Source organism: Somniosus microcephalus, chromosome 2 (genome assembly GCF_052327205.1).
Source record: "Somniosus microcephalus isolate GS21.2 chromosome 2, FLI_Smic_1.0, whole genome shotgun sequence".
NCBI classification, from domain to species: Eukaryota; Metazoa; Chordata; class Chondrichthyes; order Squaliformes; family Somniosidae; genus Somniosus; species Somniosus microcephalus.
The window spans coordinates 336,628,880-336,647,976 of NC_140988.1; the positions used below are offsets into that span (position 1 = coordinate 336,628,880).

The 19,097-nt window shown below is 45.4% G+C and overlaps 1 protein-coding gene across 1 annotated transcript in view; it reads left to right on the forward strand.

Moving 5' to 3' along the window:
• loxhd1a (lipoxygenase homology PLAT domains 1a) overlaps positions 1-19,097 on the forward strand; it is a 164,812-nt gene that overhangs the window by 82,499 nt on the left and 63,216 nt on the right. Inside the window, exons 23-27 of the mRNA XM_085975347.1 lie at positions 2,037-2,201; positions 4,088-4,269; positions 6,419-6,535; positions 9,031-9,193; positions 11,516-11,670. Coding sequence (XP_085831473.1) covers positions 2,037-2,201; positions 4,088-4,269; positions 6,419-6,535; positions 9,031-9,193; positions 11,516-11,670 — 782 coding nt within the window. The remainder of the gene's footprint in view (positions 1-2,036; positions 2,202-4,087; positions 4,270-6,418; positions 6,536-9,030; positions 9,194-11,515; positions 11,671-19,097) is intronic.

Below are 19,097 nucleotides of genomic sequence, written 5' to 3' on the forward strand. Positions count from 1 at the left end.
CTCCCATAGAGAGTCTTCCTGCTAGCGCAGTTTCTCCCACTGTGCCGCCCCCTTCGACCACGTCTCCACCTCTGACCCTTGCACCTTGTTCCCTCACTCCATGGGACAATGGCGCACCTAAATTGTTCCCTTCTGACGTCTCTATCTTGCCGATCCCATTCTGCTGTCCCTTTAAGGCTCCTGCCTCTTGCACCCTCTCCCCACCCTGCCCCTCCCACTCACCAAAATATCCGACTCCCCGCCTCTCCCCGGAGCACTCATTTCCACCACACACCCCGCTCCTGCCTCCTCTCCCCCCGCAGACACCAGACTCCCCAGGGGGAGCCGAACTGCACTCGACCCTCGCTGCCCGCTGCTGTCTTTGTTCCCCTCCATAGCACTCGTCGTGTTTTCCGCCATCTCCATCTCGATCTCTTTTCCGCCATCCTCTGCCTCTTCCTGTGCTCCTTTTTCCTTCAGTTTACCGGCTGTGTCCTCCGACTGCACCGCACCTCCGGCCGTTCCACACTCCTCTCCTGCTCCTTCTCCCATCTCCGCATCACTCATTTCGCTCCCTTCTGCCACACACTCACAGCAGATGGGGCCTTTACGACACACCCCACAGCTCTCCGCCTTGCAGCTCCACGCGATATGTCCCGATTCACTGCAATTGTAACAATACAAATCAGGACAGTTTCTTACGAGATGGTCATGTCCCAGACAATAGTAACACACCTTTACTTGGTTATTGTGCAGCACACAAAAGTACTGCACTCCTTCCAGTATCTCGAACTTCATACTGTAAGGCAAAGACCTCACCCCCTCTGGGAACCGCACCTTTACATACCGGGTTCCGTCTGCTACCCGTGTTCCCGGATAGTACCTCCTCTTTATTTCGGAACAGATTTTAATGTCCCACGACTCCAACTTTTTGCTCAGCACTTCGTCCTCGATGTACACAGGCAAGTTCAAAAATGAAACCACCACCTCCTCTGAATATAGCAGAGTCACCTCCAAGAATTTCTCCCCAACTTTCAGATTGAGCAGCAGTTTTTCCACCTCCTCACGGCCACTGACCGTCACCTCAAATCCCTCATTTGGTTTTGGTCGGCAGGCAAAACAGCTTCCCTCACCACAGTCCTCATGAACCGCCTGGATTATACCCAGGCTCGAATCTTCTTATCTTCACATTGCACCACCACCGTATTTTCTTTACCAAACCTCCTGAGGTCCCGGCCCAAATCTTTGGGCCTTTTTTTTCCCCTTCCCACCACAGTTTCTTCCCTAATAAAATTCCTCTCGGGAATATTGTCCTCTGAGGGGCCCGGCACTCCGGACCCCTCAGCAGCCATCTGGCTGTTTTTTGTGGGCCTAAAACCTGAAAGCAAAACCCTCCACCAACTTTTTACAAAACTCCCTCCAACACCCAGCTGCAATTAGGCAATCAGTCACACCTGGCTCACTCCTAGCCCCTCCCACCTAGAGAGTGCTGCCCACTGAGCTACAACTGACATGATTATTACGATTTGCCAGTTGTATTTCACAGGTGTCAGTTCACAAATCCAGCAGGATTTCTTTCACAGTGTACCTTACATTACCTGTTCATCTCTGTCTATACTTATGACCTTAAATAAGAAAATAAGAACATAAGAAATAGGAGCAGGAGTAAGCCATTAGGCCCCTCGAGCCTGCTCCACCATTCAATAAGATCATGGCTGGATCTGATCTTGGCCTCAACTCCACTTTCCTGCCTGTTCCCCATAACCCTTGACTTCCCTGTAGCTCAAATATCTCTCTATCTCCACCTTGAATATATTCACTGACTCCGCCTCCACAGCTCTCTGGGGTAGAAAATTCCAAAGATTCACGACCCTCCGAGAGAAGAAATTCCTCCTCATCTCCGCCTTAAATGGGTGACCCCTTATCCTGAAACTATGCCCCCCGTAGTTCTAGATCTAAATCTACTTCATAAATATTTCCTCTCTCTATATGTTTAAGTGCAATTCCAACTTTAACACTCATAAGGTTAACTCCCATGTCGCCTTGTATTCTCTTAGGAGGCTGTGCTGGCTGGTTTTTAGAATGGGTGGAAATCAATGCCCCATCGCTTGGACAGTCACTGCGCTTCCCATGTGGACGTTGGTTGGATAAAGCTGAGGATGATGGATGCATTGTACGAGACCTCTTCCCCGCAGACTTACAGACTAAGGACTATGTTCCATGTATGTTACATCTTGCTGGTTAAATAAGATAGGAGTCACTGTTCTTAGCAATGTAGACAATCCCAGCCAATTCAGTTAACAGAACATCTAAATTCAGTTTGCTGGGGAGAAATGTGAAATATTATGATCCATTAAGATTCTGTACTATAGGAGTGAATGAGAAGTGGTTTGCCTATTGGAATTCCATACTATGGAAGTGATTTGGAAGGCGTTTACCCTCATCATGGGAATCCCATAGTTTTCCCTCTCCCATGATTTTCATTCTCCTTCAGTTCCTTTTTCTTTCCTGAGGCAGATCAGAAAATTGGCTCCTTTGTGTTTCAAATGAGAGATCTACTTACTCTGATAATGGATCTGAAGTGAATTGCTTAGGATACATTCATAAATTGGATCCTCGCTGATTTTTCACATTCAATCCAGGTACACAGTGCTCTTAACTCGCACAACTCCGCCAATAGATTCAACACTTGGAAAGTGAGCTCATTAGCCAGCTGGGATTTTGCGAGCTGAGAATTTTTTTAAAAAGTAACAAAAAAAAGACAGAAATAAATTATAGCATGCTGAAGTTCTTCGTAGTGACAGCTTGATATTTTTGTTTCAAAGGAATACTGTTACTGTTTAAATGGGATCTTAATTTTGAGACCCCTGACTGGATTTTCTGCCTGACCAGCAGATCTGGACAGGGCTGCAAAGTTGCTCGACGGCGGGCTCTGCCACATCCGATTTCCTGCTTCCAGAGCGGAGCAGTGCGTAATTTGCTTGCCCAATAAAAGGCAGGTTTATTGAAATGATGCCAATTGGGGGAAATACATCCACCAATGCGTGACACACGATTTGCGTCTTTACAATGCTGGAGACACGAGCACATGAGGGAGAAAGGAATGGAGGATCTGCTGATAGGGTTAGATGAAGAGGGGTGGGAGGAGGCTGATGTGGAGCATAAACGCTCACGTGAAGCACGGACCAGTTGGGCCGAATGGCCTGTTTCTGTGTTGCAGACGACACAAGGGATGCATGGTTGTCTTGGCCTGTTTTCTCCAGCACTGTAACAGCTACAGAAGAGACCCAGAATGTTTTTTTTGTTACCGGGCCTGTGCAATCACTCACAGAGCAACGGAAGAGGAGAGACAAAAGTTTCTAAAAATATTTGGGCCCTTTTGCCCCCAATCCAGTGGGGCCACCCAGTGGAGGCCAGGGAGGGAGCTCACCGCCAATATTTAAAATACCCTGAGGTCAGAGGATTGGTCGGGGTCAGGGGCTCGTCTCTGTAATGGGCAGAAGTTGTGCCCTGCCGAAGGTACACCCAACTAGAGCAGCAGCAGAAGATCCAGGTTTCCATCATTTTTATGGTGATATACTCAGTCAAACAGGGATTTCAGAGGTAACACCACGACTTTAAAACTCGGTGTTTAGATTTTCATAGAATCATAGAATGGTTACAGCACAGAAGCAGGCCATTCGGCCTGTCGAGCCTGTGCCGGCTCTCTGCAAGAGCACCTCAGCTAGTCCCACTCACCCGCCCTTTCCCCCGAACCCTGCAAATTTTTTTCCTTCATGTACTTATCCAACTCCCTTTCGAAAGCCACGATTGAGTCTGCCTCCATCATCCTTTCAGGCAGTGAATTCCAGATCCAAACCACTCGCTGAGTAAAAAAAGTTTTTCCTCATGTCGCCTTTGGTTCTTTTAAGGGCATTTAAAAGAGATACTGATGATGAGATTCCATCTTTGAAGAAAAAAAATGCTGACAGCTGACTTTTTTTAAGTCCTACTAACTGGTGTCTTGCCCAGAAGTTGATGAATCCTTGTAAAGAAATACCTGTCTTTCTAACTCTGTGCTAAGAATGCATAGGAGCTGAACTCATGCTTCTCTGCTTTGCTGTTCCAGTTGTTCCGTACGAGATCACTGTTTACACCTCCGACATTTATGGAGCTGGGACCGATGCTGATGTCTTCATCGTCCTTTATGGGAGAGATGGGATCTGCACCCATCAGAAGTCTCTATGTGTTAATAAGCGGGAGCGAAGGATGTACTTTGAGAGAGGCGCTGTCAATAAGTTCATCATAGAGGTGTGCATATATTCTTGAAAATAATTTAATATAAGATAGTCACCAAGAAATCCAATAGGGAATTCAGAAGAAACTTCTTTACCCAAAGAGTGGTGAGAATGTGGAACTTGCCACCACAGGGAGTGGTTGAAGTGAATAGTATAGATGCATTTAAGGGGAGGCTAGATAAGCAAATGAGGGATAAGGGAATAGAGGGTTATGCTGATAGATTTAGATGAGGAAAGACGGGAGGAGGCTCGAGTGGAGCATAAACGCCGGCATGGACTGATTGGGCCGAATGGCCTGTTTCTGTGCCGTATATCCTATGTATGTAATCCTATGTAATCCACCATGTTCACTTGTCAACTGTGAGCTCACTGTATAAACCGTGAGGTTATCAAGCTTACACCAAAAGTATCCAGTCAATTTAAACTGTTATCAGCCCTCTTAATTGGTTACTGTGATACACTTCAACACCATTTGATTATAAATTGAAACAGGCCATCTTAACTCTGGGTAACTTATATGTGGTGCGGCCATCGTTTGAGTACTGGGGTAAACTTTACGATTTAGTGTTCCCCGCGCTCAGCATTGCACAATGGGAGCACGTGTCAGGAACTTGGCTGCAAGTCGTTAGCGCTCACCTGCATGCCCAGATTCTCCTCTGTGTTCCTGTTGTGTAAAGCTCTGTGCCCGGGAGCACTAAACTGTAAACTTTACCGCATTGTGGAAGATTTAGGCACTCTGGTTTCCAGAGGACGCTGATGAATTGCTAAGAAGTCACAGAAAATTCTGGGACTTGGGGCTCTCAGTTCTGAGAAGGTCAAACATTCAAACTTGTTTTCATTGGGAGAAAAGAAGATGTGATTTAAAGTGCTGCGCGGAATGGATAATGTGGATGCCAGTAGGATATTCAAATGTAGACTTCAGCGTAGATCTCGAGAAGGTACAAGTATAAAACTGGTAAGTCCTGATAAAGATAGATATAAAATTCCTCTTCCAGGAATAGTAGGTGACATGAATCTTGTCATTCATGTGGAAATGACTTATGAAGTAATACTGGGCAGCCTGCTGGTGGCGCTGTCCAGGGAGAGTATAAATACTCGGGCATGGGCCCAGCTTGCTCAGGACAGTCTTTAACAGGAACTAGTGACGGACACAACTAGATCTCCCTGTTGAAAAACAGTTGATTAAAGCTTTGTTTAATACTTAGACCAAGTGCCTAGTAGTTTTCTTACGTCATTAGGTATGTGGAGTAGGCCCGGATCAGAAGCAACAAATGCTCTGTTAGTTACGTTCTTAGAATGGAGCTGAATAAAAAGCTGCATTTTAAATTATTGAGAAACCAAGGTGATGGGTGTAGGACCAGAGTGCAGGACCCTCTCCATGGATAAAAAGAGAAAAAAAAAAGCCAAATCCCCATTTTTCAGGGTTTTCAAGACTCTTTCGCCAACGTTATGGTGAGCGAGCAAGAGAACCCCGGTGAAATCCAACCCCTCTGATCATACAAGGGACTGCACAATGAGTCTTGATGTAAAAGCAGTGATGATGTGGGTAGGCGGAGGAACATGTGGTATAGTATGTTTGCAGCAATGAAAAGATTGAAAGTTCAGAGAATTACTGACTGCAGTTATATACCAATAAAATAGAGAGAGTGGAAAGGTTGTGACGGAGACAGAGGGTAGAATGATAGCTAAGTAGACAGAGGGTAACGGCAAGAGAGTGCTCAAGGTATCAAGCATTTTCTTGTGTCCTGCCAGGTGTGTAAGAGAGGTATTAAAGAATTATTTTACAAAATGGTGCTCCAGGCGGGGATTTCTACCTGTTGGGAACGTGCACTGGGAATTCCTGATATGTGATCTCCGAGGGCAAGGCTCCCTGCCCGGAGCACCATTTTGTAAAATTGGTCCTTGGAAGAGCCTCTCAGACGGGGGCTCAGCATTGAATCCATAGACTAGGGCTTTATAGATTTGTAAAAAGGTTGAGGGAGCTTTATTGTTGTCTGGCTTTGCAATATCTGATCTCGGAATGCTTGATGTTGTCACCGAGTTCCCAAGGTCAAAACCATTCATTCTTGGGCACTGGCAATCTTCAACTTTGATGAGCGAAAGACATTGTATGAAATATAAATATATCTTAAAAATTGTAATAAAGCCACTTTTCTTTTTAGTTGGAGGATGTTGGTGAGTGCATCGAGAAGATTCGAATTGGACATGATGGTCGAGGCATCAACTCTGGGTGGCATTTGGACAGTGTGGAAATCCGGCGACTCCTGCCAAAGGGAAAGGTCAGTGTCACTGGAGACGTTGGTTCAGATTCAAACTTGTAAAATAGGTTCCAGGGAAGGCCACAGAAGCAAATATTATTAATGTGTTCAAAAGCCAACTGGCATATTTAATTTCCTCTCTTACTGCACTGTTTATTTAATGTGCTCAAGTAAAATCCCTTTGAGTGTTATATTAATGTGGTCTTTACCTTTTTTTAACTGAGTTACGACCTTCATTTAAATAGCATTCAAAGGAATTTTACATACATGCATTAAGCCGTGTGCTACATGAGGAAATGAAAGCCCCAGAAGTGTTTCTGGAGATAAAAGATGAGTGATACGGTGAGACGTTTGAGATCAGTCAAAAATTGTTTGGATAAATAATAATTCTTGTTCTGTTCTTGATTGTTATCAAGATTCGTATATCATTTAACTGTCTAATTCCTCCCCTAAATTTTTCTACCTGGTCTCACCTGAATGCACCACACCATCTCTGGCCAAAGAAACTGGCAAGCAACCTGCTCCATTAACATTTTAAGCCTCTTGATAATACTCAAACCCTGGATACTGGGAGGTGCACAGAACTACCTTAGGACTTTCCACCCAAGCTTCTTCCCCCTTGTTGAGCATGCTTGGCCTCTGATTGGCTCCTACCCGCTGGGATTGAGGACTGAGCAGAGTGAGAGAACCTGAATCCTGTGGCTCCATGACGCAGCATGTTGGTGTTTGAGGGGGCCGATGCTAACACCTGGAGTTCCGACAGCCCAAATGCTTTCACCTACTGAGAATTCCCAGTTATTGGTGTATTGGGTTTCAACATGCCGGACAAAGGGCTGCTGCTGGGGCAAGTTTTATTTTGGTCAGTCTGGTCTCTGAACACACAGAATCCCATCACAATGCTTAAGAGTCTTCAAACCAAAATACTGAGTAATCTATGCAGGTAGAGTTATTGTTTGCCCATTATGGAGTGCATACTCTCTCTGTAGGGACACAAACCACCTGCCTAAATCCCATCCAACATCCTCCCTCCATGACAGGTGTACTCTTCCCGTCCCATCAATTGACTAAATTGGCTGGTGAATCATCAACAGTGTCTGCAGTACTTTGGATCTGCCTGGTTTAGAGGGTATCTGAAAGTAGAGACTGCTGTGATTTTATTCTAAGGTTAGCCGCAGGACTTTATAAAGTTATTCCCTGGGGTTAAAGATATATAATGGAGGTAGTTCAATTTTGTTTTGTTTTCCTTGCACTATTTATTGAGAAGGGACCTAACACAAAATTCAGCGATTAATTTTAAAATACAAATAAAGAAATACTCTTTTTTTTTTCATTCAGGGGATGTGAGCTTCGCTGGCAAGGCCAGCAATTATTGCCTGTCCCCAATTGCCCTCGAGAAGGTGGTGGTGCGCTGCCTTCTTGAACCGCTGCAGTCCCGTGTCGTGAAGTGGTTTGGGACAACTGAGTGGCTTGCTAGGCCATTTCAGAGGGCAGTTAAGAGTCAACCACATTGCTGTGGGTCTGGCGTCACATATAGGCCAGACCGGGTAAGGACGGCAGATTTCCTTCCCTAAAGGACATTAGTGAACCAGATGGGTTTTTACAAGAATCAGTAGTTTCATGGTCACCACTAGCTTTTTTATTCCAGATTTATTTAATTAACTGAATTTAAACTCCCCCAGCTGCCAGTGGTGGGAATATGAACTCGTGTCTCTGGATCATTAGTCCGGGCCTCTGGATTTCTAGTCCTGAAACATAACCACTGCGCTACCGTTCCCAACAACTCACATTTATTTCACACCTTACATGTCCTCAGGATGTCGCAAAGCACTTTACAGCTAATGAATTATTTTTGAAGTGTAGTCACTGTTGTTTTGTAGGATAAGTGGCAGCTAGTTTGCGCATAGTGAGGTCCCACAAAGAGCAATGAGATGAATGGCCAACTAATAGAAATATAGAAACATAGAAGATAGGAGCAGGAGTAGGCCATTCGGCCCCTCGAGCCTGCTCCGCCATTTAATGAGATCATGGCTGATAATTCAGTACCCTGACCCTGCTTTCTCCCCATATCCCTTGATCCCTTTAGCCTTAAGAAATATATCCAATTCCTTCTTGAATATATTTAATGAATTGGCCTCTACTGCCTTCTGTGGTAGAGAATTCCGCAGGTTCACCACTCTCTGGGTGAAGAAATTCCTCCTCATTTCTGTCCTAATCTGTTTAATTGTATTGATTGAAGTATAAATGTTGGCCGGAGCAACTCCTCTGCTCTTCTTCAAATAGTGCCATTGGTTGTTTAACATCCAGCTGAGAGGGCAGACAGTATCTCCAACAATGCAGAGCTTCCTCAGTACACACTGGGGTATCAGTTTAGATTATATGGTTAAATCCTGCAGTGGGGCTTGAATCCATGACCTTCTGATTGAGAGGTAAGAGTGATACCACTGAGCCAAGGAAATAGGATGCAGAGTTTATGGGTATACCTGTAACTTAACCCTCTGTCGTTACTTGAATGCCAGGGCTCGGAGACAACTATTTTTTCCTGCGAGCGCTGGCTGGCAAAGTCCGAAGATGATGGGGAAATCATCCGAGAGCTGGTGCCCTTAGAGATTATTCAGAAAAAGCTGCTGAAAGATGGGACACTGAAGCAGACTGAGAGTACCGTGGAGGATGCTCTGGAAAGTGAGTACTCGTGCAGTGAAGGAGAGGGCGACAAATACAAGATGCTGGAAAGGTTTGCTTCTTCTCGAGACAGACGAAGGTTCCATGTGCTTGTGCCATGGAATGACAGGACATGGGGTCACAGCCATGATCTGCCACATCCTGCAGCAACCACTATCTCGGCTGTACCACTGCGGTATTCCAGGCAGATGGAAAGTTCGTCCCCGCAAAGAGGGAACAAAGTATCACCCTGGGTCGCTCTCCCGTACTTCCTAGTTGCCAATTCCAGACCACAGTGGGAACAAATTACTTACATGCCATTTTCATTGAAGACGGTGCATATGCAGTTAAAACCAAGAAGGGGTTAGTTAGGAGAAAGGCAGCTTTCTCTCCTTCCCTCCTCTCCTGAAGTAATTGACTCCCTCACCGGGCTATGGTTCTCTGAGCAGAGTAATTGCCACAAAAGATGCAGAAGCAGATCCCACCGGTCAGAGTACAAGTAATTAAAAACAATGTTAGGATCAGCCCTCTTACACGGGGGTGGGTGGGTGGGCTGGGAGTGGTCGAGAAAGGTTTGTGTGGGGTTTCCAGGGGAGGAATTCCTCGGAAGTGGGAGTTTCTGCCAGTCTGGGTCAGGCAGCGCCTGAATTGCACCCGTGTTGGCTCGGACACCAGCTGGCCTCATACAAATGAGGTGCACCCCAATGATCCCACAGACTCTGGTGAAGGGCATTGGTGGGCATGATCCCAGACAGGACCTGTTCGGTGGATTTGTGGGATCAATACAAATTAAACCAAAATCCCAAATGTTATCGTGGGATATGTTATTTCCTAGATACTGGGACTGGCCAGATCGACCACTGTGGTCTTTCCTAGTCCTGTACATTCCTATGTTCCAAGACAGTGAATTATCCAACTGTGGAGAATATTACAGCACAACGCCATTTTTACTTGCTGTCCGTGCACCATTGTATTACTAGCAAGTGCCACTGGATAGTGATCAGGAACAGGAACCCTGTGTCTTGTTTTTGGCACTTCCCCAAATGTGGGTGCACAGATGCCAATTGTAGCACCCTGACCGCTGGGCCACCTGAGATCGGCTTGCTCTGGACACATAGAGGCCTGAGATACAGAAAAGGTGAGCTTCTTTACAGGTGGGCTCTCCTCGCCACCTGATATTCCTGTATTTGGTGTGTCCTGGTGATCCAGTACAGAAAATGTACCCCTGTAATTTTAAGTGAAGGGGGAAGAAGAAGAAATACCTTCAGTGTGAAGAAGGGAGTATAAAGCGCTGAGGTACTATCAAAGAAAATCATTAAAACCCTTGTTGCAGATATTTGACATTTCAATTTTCTTTATCTGTGGAGTCCCACCATTTCAGGTTCTCCACGTGCAAAGGCAAGCCGCTCGTCTGCTATCAGCTACGTGACCTGTCAGTGAGCTGCTCTATTAAAAACCACACAAATTAGAAACCACAGCCTCCTTCCTGTTGGGACAGGGGGAGGAAAGATTTAATTTGATCACAATTTCTAGTGGAATTGTAAACGTGTTCTGTTAGAAACTTTTACTCTTGATAGAAATAGTGAATATAGCAAATCTTCTCATTATGTTACTAACGCACAATAATTGGAGGAAATCTTCCCCCAGTCCCAGAGGACTAACAGGAGGCGCCCGAGCCAGGAAACCTCCTTTAGCAATAACAACAGAAAATGTTGGAAAAACTCAGCAGGCCAGGCAACATCCGTGGAGAGAAATTAGAGTGACGTTTTGGGTCTAACCCTTTTTCAAACCTCCTTTAGCAGTTGAATATACAGCAGTGCATGCGAAATGCCTGATAATGTTTCAAGAAGCAAAAGAAAAGGTCTAGGTAAGTGCAGTGACCATTTAGCTCTCACCAGTGTATGTGTTCCATGCATTGCTTCAGTACTGAACCCAGATCCTTCTACTCTATCAAGTAAGGAACCTATCCCATTCTCACTTTGAATAAATCATTCAAGTCCTCTCCTAATTACAGTCTACTCATTGGGTGTCATCTTGACTTTGAACGATATTGTAAAACGCGCGATATCGACTCGGCAGCCCTTTAAACACCTCTTCCGATTTTCAATTCCATTGAGGGCGGGAGAGGCGTTTAACAAGTGGCCGAGCCGACAGCGCGTGTTATACACTGTCTTCTAAAGTCAAAATCACCCCCATTATGTTCATAGCTCAAACTGCGACATTAATGCTGAAATTACAATTAGTTTGAGTTTTCCTTAACTTATTGTCTCTTTGAATTATGTTTAACCTCTAAACTTCATGCAAGTATCCCTTAATGATTCCTATTGTCCGTTTTGTTTGAAGCTCACAATTACAAGATTTCCGTGTACACGGGCGATGTCTACAGAGCAGGAACAGATGCAAACGTCTTCCTCACTATCTACGGAGATCTGGGAGACACTGGAGAAAGGAAACTGAGTAAATCTGAGTCACATTCCAATAAATTTGAACGAAACCAGGTTAGTGTGAAGCTTTGAACAAGTGTGGCACATAGGAACCGGAGTAGGCCATTCAGCCCCTCGAGCCTGTTCCGCCATTCAATCAGATGGCTGACCTGTACCTCAACTCCATTTACCTGCCATTGCTGCATATCCCTTAATACCCTTACCTAGCAAAAATCTATCCATCTCAGCATCCACAGTCTATTGGGGAAGAGAGTTTCAGATTTCCACTACCCTTTGTGAGAAGAAGTGCTTCCTGGTTTCACTCCTACATGGCCGAGCTCTCATTTTAAGATTATGCCCTCGTGTTCTAAAAAAAACTTGCAGGACATCCCAAAGTGCTTCACATCCAATAAAGTACTTTTGAAGTGTCATCACTGTTGTAATGTAGGGAGCTTAATCCAGCCATTCCTTATTCCAGCAACTCAATTCCACCTATATAGATGGAGCCAGTGAACATGACCATAGATGACCTTTAAATGGTTGGTGGACAAAAGCGGCTCATAATACACTAACAATGATGGCGAGCACGAGTTCACTGGACTCCGTGCACTTGTGAGTGAGTCTACATGACTCTTGTTTAACTGCTTATATTTAGTGAGAAGTAGATGAGAGAGCGAATGTGACTTGAGGAATCTAAATGGCCTCACATTCATGCAGGTGAATTGGATCGAGATAAAACACACAGCTTTTTTTTACTCTGACTCTAAATTACAGCCAATCCATTTAGTCCCTTGGGTGACAGTAATAGACAAGTTTGACTTTACAGGGTTGTGTTGACAGAGGGTTGCAGTCCCAATCAAATGAACTGTTGCTGTTTAAGGAATTGATCAATCTTCATCTGGAGCATTGTGTGAATATCTGACTACCTAACCATAGGAAGGATATTAGTACGATAGCAAAATACTGCAGATGCTGGAAATCTGAAATAACAACAGAAAATGCTGGAAAAACTCAGCAGGCCAGGCAACATCCGTGGAGAGAAAATAGAGTCGACGTTTCGGGTCAAAACCCTTTTTCAAAACTGGAAAGGAAATGAAATAGATCGAAGGCAGGGCTGCGATACAACAAAAGAAGTAAAGAGACATTAAGAGGTATTCAAAACCAGACGAGATGGTAATAGGACAAGTGGAGACAAAAGACGGCTCAGATTAGGTGTGAAGTGTACTGGCAGAAAGAGAGATAGCTGCCATGTGGGAGAGAGAAAAAAAAGGAAAGGGGGGGAGGGAAAACCCAAAACAAAGGGGTGGAAAAAATATATACGTAAAAATGTAATAGGGGCCGAGGTTTTGATCTGAAATTGTTGAACTCGATATTGAGTCCAGAAGGCTATAGGAAGGATATTGTTGCCCTTGAGAGGGTACAGAGGGGAGAATCAGCATTAGGGCTGGTATCAGAAATTTAAGAAGAAAGCTTAAGGAAGTTCAGCTTTTTGTCTTTGGAATAGAGGAAATGTCATTACGTAGAATTACATTACATAGAATCTACGGCACAGAAACAAGCTATTCAGCCCAACTGGTCTATGCCACTGTTTATACTTCATATGAGTCCCCTCTGACTCTAATTACATCTTCCTGCCCTGCACCCATATCCCTCTTCCATTCTCCCTCATCTACACACTCCAAGGTGACCTAACTGAGTGACAAGGTGATGGTGTGGTGGGGATTATTGACAGTAATGAACCAAGCAAATTCTTTACAAAAATAGGAAACTTAGAAGTAAGAAAGAAAGTCAATCTGAACTTTTTTTCACCCAAAGGGTGATAGACTTGCAGAATATCAAAAGCAATTTGGCAGAAAAATTGGGTGGCGGGGGGGGGCACTAATGGGGCGCAAAGCCCCTAGCGCCCGGGCGTGGCTCCGCTAATGCCTCCTGCAAAATCCAGCGGGAGGTTAGTGGTAGCCGGTAGCACTCCGCGGCGCTACGCCTTCACCGATGACGTCATCGGCGTGCACAGCGCCCCGCTCATGCCCCAGCCGCAAACGTCAGTTGCGCCCCCTGACCTATCGCTGGACGATATGTCCGACAGGGTCAGGGTGGTGTTTTTGCAGCCGCGGTGGCGCAAGTTAAAGGGCAGGTGCCGGCAGCCATTTGTTTTGGGCGGACTGCCAGCACCTGCCCCCTCCCGCTTCTTCATGCGGGGTGCCGGCCGTGATTGGGCAGCCCGGCGCTCCTCTTGGGCGCCGGGCTGTTTTTGCAGCATCCCACTCTCCGGTGGTCCAGCAGGGCCCCGGTGTGCGCTGCATTAGGCCTCTCACCTTTAATCAGGGGAGGGAGGCCTGTAATAGCGCGGCGCTACATGCCAACGCACATGGCGCTATTGCACTTAGCGCCGCGATATTGAATGGTAGCGCCCCAGGAGGGAGGGGGAGCACTTCCAGTAGTGCCCCACCTCCTGCTCGGAGCGCTACCACTCAATTTACGGCGCAGGGATGCTAACTTTTTCGGGGAGCTAAAAGTAGCGCCCCAGCGAAGTTAGTGCCCCAAAGTGGGTGTGACTGAATTTTTCCCCCCTTGTATTTATAAAGAACCATTAAGATAAAAAAAATGACCTAATGCATTTCACAGCGGCGTAATCAGATGAAATTGGATGTCAAATTAGAGAAGGAGTTATTGGGATGGGCGACCAAAAGCTATGTCAAAGGGTGGGTTTTAAGGTGGGTCTTAAAGGAGGAGAGAGAAGTGGAGCGGCAGAGAGGTTTAGGGAGGAAATTCCAGAGTGTGGGGCCTGGAAGGTTGAAGGCTAATTGAGGGTGAAATGTGGGCGGGGGTGGGGGGGGCTGGGGAATGGTGGTTGGATGCACAAGACATCAGAATCAGACAAACAGAAAGTTCAGGGAGGGTTGTAGGACTAGAAACGTTTACAGAGATAGCGAGAGCAAGGCCATGAAGGGATTTAAAGATGAAGATGAGGATTTTAAATTGGAGGCATTGGGGGAACTGGAAGCAGTGTAGGTCAGCAATGATGGATCAGGGGAATTTGGTGCAGGATAGGATACAGGCAGTAGAGTTTTGGAATGAGCTGGAGTTCACAGAGGATAGGGGATGGGAGGCTGGCCACGAGAGCATTGGAATAGTCGAGTTTGGCAGTGCGGGGGTGGGAAGAGAAACCATTGCTGGAAATGCTCTGGCTACGATCAGATAGATAAGAGTGGAACCAAGCGAGGGCGGTCCCATTGAGCTGGACAACTTACAAGAGGCATTGGTAGAGAATGGTGCAGTTGACCATGCAGAGAGGTCGAGGAGGCCGAGGTGGCAAAATGTATCTGTCACGGAAGATGTTATTTGTGACTTTCATGAGGATCACTTCAATACTGTGGCAGGGACAGAAACCTTATTACAGAGATTCAAACATGGAGTTGCGATAAAGATGGGAACGAATATGGGAGGTGAGAACATATTCAAGGATTTTGGAGAGGAGAGGGAGGTTGTGATGGGGCGGTAGCTTGCAAGGACAGAGGGGTAGAGAGTGCATTTTCTGAGTGGAGTGGGTAATGACATGGGTTTTGAAAGAGAAGGAGGACAGTACCTGAGGAGAGGAAATCATTTTTAATGTCAACAAGCATTGGAGCCCGGAAGGTAGGTTGGGTGGTTAGTAGTTTAGTGGGAATGGGGTCAAGGGAGCTGGGGGCAGGTCTCAGGGCCAAGATGCACTCAGAGAGGCATGTGGGAAGATAGTAAAGAAAGACACGGGATGAGGAAAAGAGCAGGGGGTAGCCGAGTGGTGAGGCTTGGCCTGATGGCCAAGGGGAAGGGGTGCAGCAGCAGAGGAAACTGAACAAATAGTCTCAACCTTAATGACAATGAAGCCCATCAGCTCCATGCACTGTTGTCAGAGAAGAGGATGGTGGGGACAGGGGAGAGGGGTTAGGGAGATAGTTGGTAGTGGAGAACAGAAGCCGGAGGTTATGTCCAGGCTGATCCAGGAGTAGTGGGCAGTTTTGGCAGAATCTCAAGAGCACTTGATGTGGTCCAGCCAGATCTAGTGATGAATGACTAAACCAGTTGTGTACTAGATATGTTGTGGTCCTATGCCCCTTGGACTTACATAACAAGTAGGAGCAGGAGTAGGCCATTTGGCCCCTCGAGCCTGCTCCGTCATTCAATAAGATCATGGCTGATCTACCTCAAATCCACTTTTCTGCATTATCCCCATATCCCTTGATTCCCTTAATATTCAAAAATCTATCGATCTCTGTCTTGAATATACTCAACGACTGAGCCTCCACAGCCCTCTGGGGTAGAGAATTCCAAAGATTCACCAACCTCTGAGTAAAGAAATTTCTCCTCATCTCAGTCCTAAATGGCCGACCCCTTATTCTGAGACTGTGACCCCTGGTTCTAGACTACCCAGCTAGGGGAAACATCCTCCCTGCACCTACCCTGTCAAGCCCTGTAAGAATTTTGAATGTTTCAATGAGATCACCTCTTCTAAACTCCAGAGAATATAGGCCTAGTCTACTCAATCTCTCCTCATAGGACAATCCCCCATCCCAGGAATCAGTCTGCTGAACCTTCATTGCGCTCCCTCTATGGCAAGTATATCCTTCCTTAGGTAAGGAGACCAAAACTGTACACAATACTCCAGGTGTGGTCTCACCAGGGCCCTGACATAATAAAACTCACTACGCACTTGGTTTGAGTATAAAGCAAGGCTTTAATCAACTTGTTTCAGAACATGGAGGTCTAGTTGTACTTCACTAGTTCCTGTCTTACAAAATGTCCCTGGGCAAGCTGGGCCCACGCCCGAGTATTTATACTCCTTGGACGGCGCCACCAGCTGGCCGTCCAGTGTTATTTCATGAGTAGTTTCTTTATGATGATGAGATTTATAACCGGCCCTATATAATTGCAGGAAGACATCTTTACTATTATACTCAAATCCTCTTGTAATAAAGGCCAACATATCATTTGCTTTTCTAATTGCTTGCTGTACGTGTATGTTAACTTTCAGAGATTTGTGTACAAGTACACCAAGCCCCTCTGAACACCAACACTTCCCAATCACTCACCATTTAAAAAATACTCTGAATTTCTATTTTTCCTACCAAAGTGGATAACTTCACATTTCTCCACATGATATTCCATTTACCATGTTCTTGCCTACTCACTTAGCTTGTCTCTATCCCCTTGAAGCCTCCTTGCATCCTCCTCACACCTTACATCCCCACCTAAATTTGTATCATCAGCAAACTTGAATATATTACATTTGGTCCCCTCATCCAAATCATTGATATAGATTGTGAATAGCTGAGGCCCAAGCACTGATCCTTGCGGTACCCCACTAGTTACAGCCTGCCAACCCAAAAATGACCCGTTTATTCCTACTCTCTGTTTTCTGTCCGTTAACCAATCCTCAATCCATTCTAGTATATTACCCCCAATCCCATGAGCCCTAATTTTGTTTAATAACCTCTTGTGTGGCACCTTATCGAATGCCTTCTGAAAATCCAAATACATCACATCCACTGGTTCCCCCTTATCTATTCGGCTAGTTACAACCTCAAAAAACTCTAACAGATTTGTCAAACATGATTTCCCTTTCATAAATCTGTGTTGACTCTGCCCAATCCTATTATTATTTTCTAAGTGTCCTATCACCAGGTCCTTATTAATAGATTCTAGCATTTTCCCTACTGCTGATGTCAGGCGAAGTAGTCTATAGTTCCCCGTTATCTCTCTCCCTCCTTTCTTAAATAGTGGGGTTACATTTGCTACCTTCCAATCCACGGGAACCGTTCTAAAATCTATGGAATTTTGGAAGATGACAACCAATGCATCGACTATCTCTATAGCCAGCTCTTTCAAAACCCTAGGATGTAGGCAATCAGGTCCAGGGGATTTATTGCCTTTCAGTCCCATTAATTTCTCCAGTACTATTTTTTTACTAATACTAATTTCTTTCAGTTCCTCATTCTCGCTAAACCCTTGGTTCTCCACTATTTCCGGGAGGTTTTTTATGTCTTCTTCCATGAAGACAGACACAAAGGGTTCGATTTTGTCAGCCCCGAGGAGGCGGGACTGCCGGTAAAGTTGCAGAATGTGAGGTGGCTGGAAAACCCGCCCCCATCCCGCCTCTGTGCCCTTTTGCCAGAAGGCGGGAAGCTGTCCTGCCCCGGGTCCCATCTCCTCGAGGCGGGAAAGGGATTAAATTCTATTAACTGCCTCGGAGAACCCCACCAGGGTGTAGGAGGCAAAGAGGTGGTCGGAGGGGGTCGGAGGGGTCTGAAAGTGAGATGTAGAGGTGAGTGATGGGTGCAAGTGTGGAGTGTTATAAAATGTTCACTTACCTTTGTTTCTGCCTACAGCCTTCAGCCGCTGTGGACCCGGAGTTCCGACATCTTCATTGTCTATTTCACAGACTGGCTGTTGGATCCTCCGAACCAATAGCCAGGTGATTTCTGCAAAGGTGAAAGGTTTGATGAGTCCTGAACACAAGTCCTCATCAAACTACACAGAATGTCAGTGTTTGACAGCTTCACAGTGCTGTCAAACGCTGACATTTCTTCTTTCAAGAAATCTTGACAGATGGCATGTCAGACGTCGACGTGCTCTGTCTGTGACTTCCCCCTAATTGGCCTGCTGAGCCCGCTGGGCGGGCTTAACAAGGTCAAACAGGGGAAAATCTGGCTGGTTGGCCAGAAGCTGATGGAGGCGGGATTGAGACCCGGCAAGCAGCAGTCCCGCCTCCAAAAGCTTCTCATTGAGAAAATCCAGCTTAAAGTGTTTGTTTAATTTCTCTTCCATTTCCTTATTCCCCATTATAATATCTCCTGTCTCAGCCTGTAAGGGACTCACATTTACTTTCACTAATCTTTTCCTTTTTACATACCTATAGAAGTTTTTACAGTCTATTTTTATGACTTTCACTAGTTTACTTTCATATTGTATTTTCCCTTCCTTTATCAATTTCTTGGTCCACCTATGCTGAATTCTAAAATCCTCCCAATCCTCCGGCTTATTGCTCTTTTTGGCAATATTATAAGCCTCTTCCTTTGATCTAATACTATCTTTAACTTCTCTTGTTAGCCATGGTTGGGTTTTTGTGCTTTAAAGGAATGTATATTTGTTGCAAATTATGTATTAATTCTTTAAATGCAAGCCATTGCTTGTCTACTGTCATACATTTTAATGTAGTTTCCCAATCTACCTTAGCCAACTTGCCTCTCATACCTACGTAGTTTGATTTGTTTAGATTGAAGACCCTAGTTTTGGATTTAACTAAATCATTTTCAAACTTTCTCTCTCCTGTCTTTATCCCATCCTTTATTATCAGGGCTACCCCTCCTCCTTTTCCATTTTGCCTATCTCTTCTAAAAGTTAAGTATCCTGGAACATTGAGTTCCCAACCTTGGTCACTTTGCAACCACACCTCCATAATGGCTATTAGATCAAACCTAGTCATTTCTATCTCCGCTATTAATTCATCTATTTTGTTGTGAATG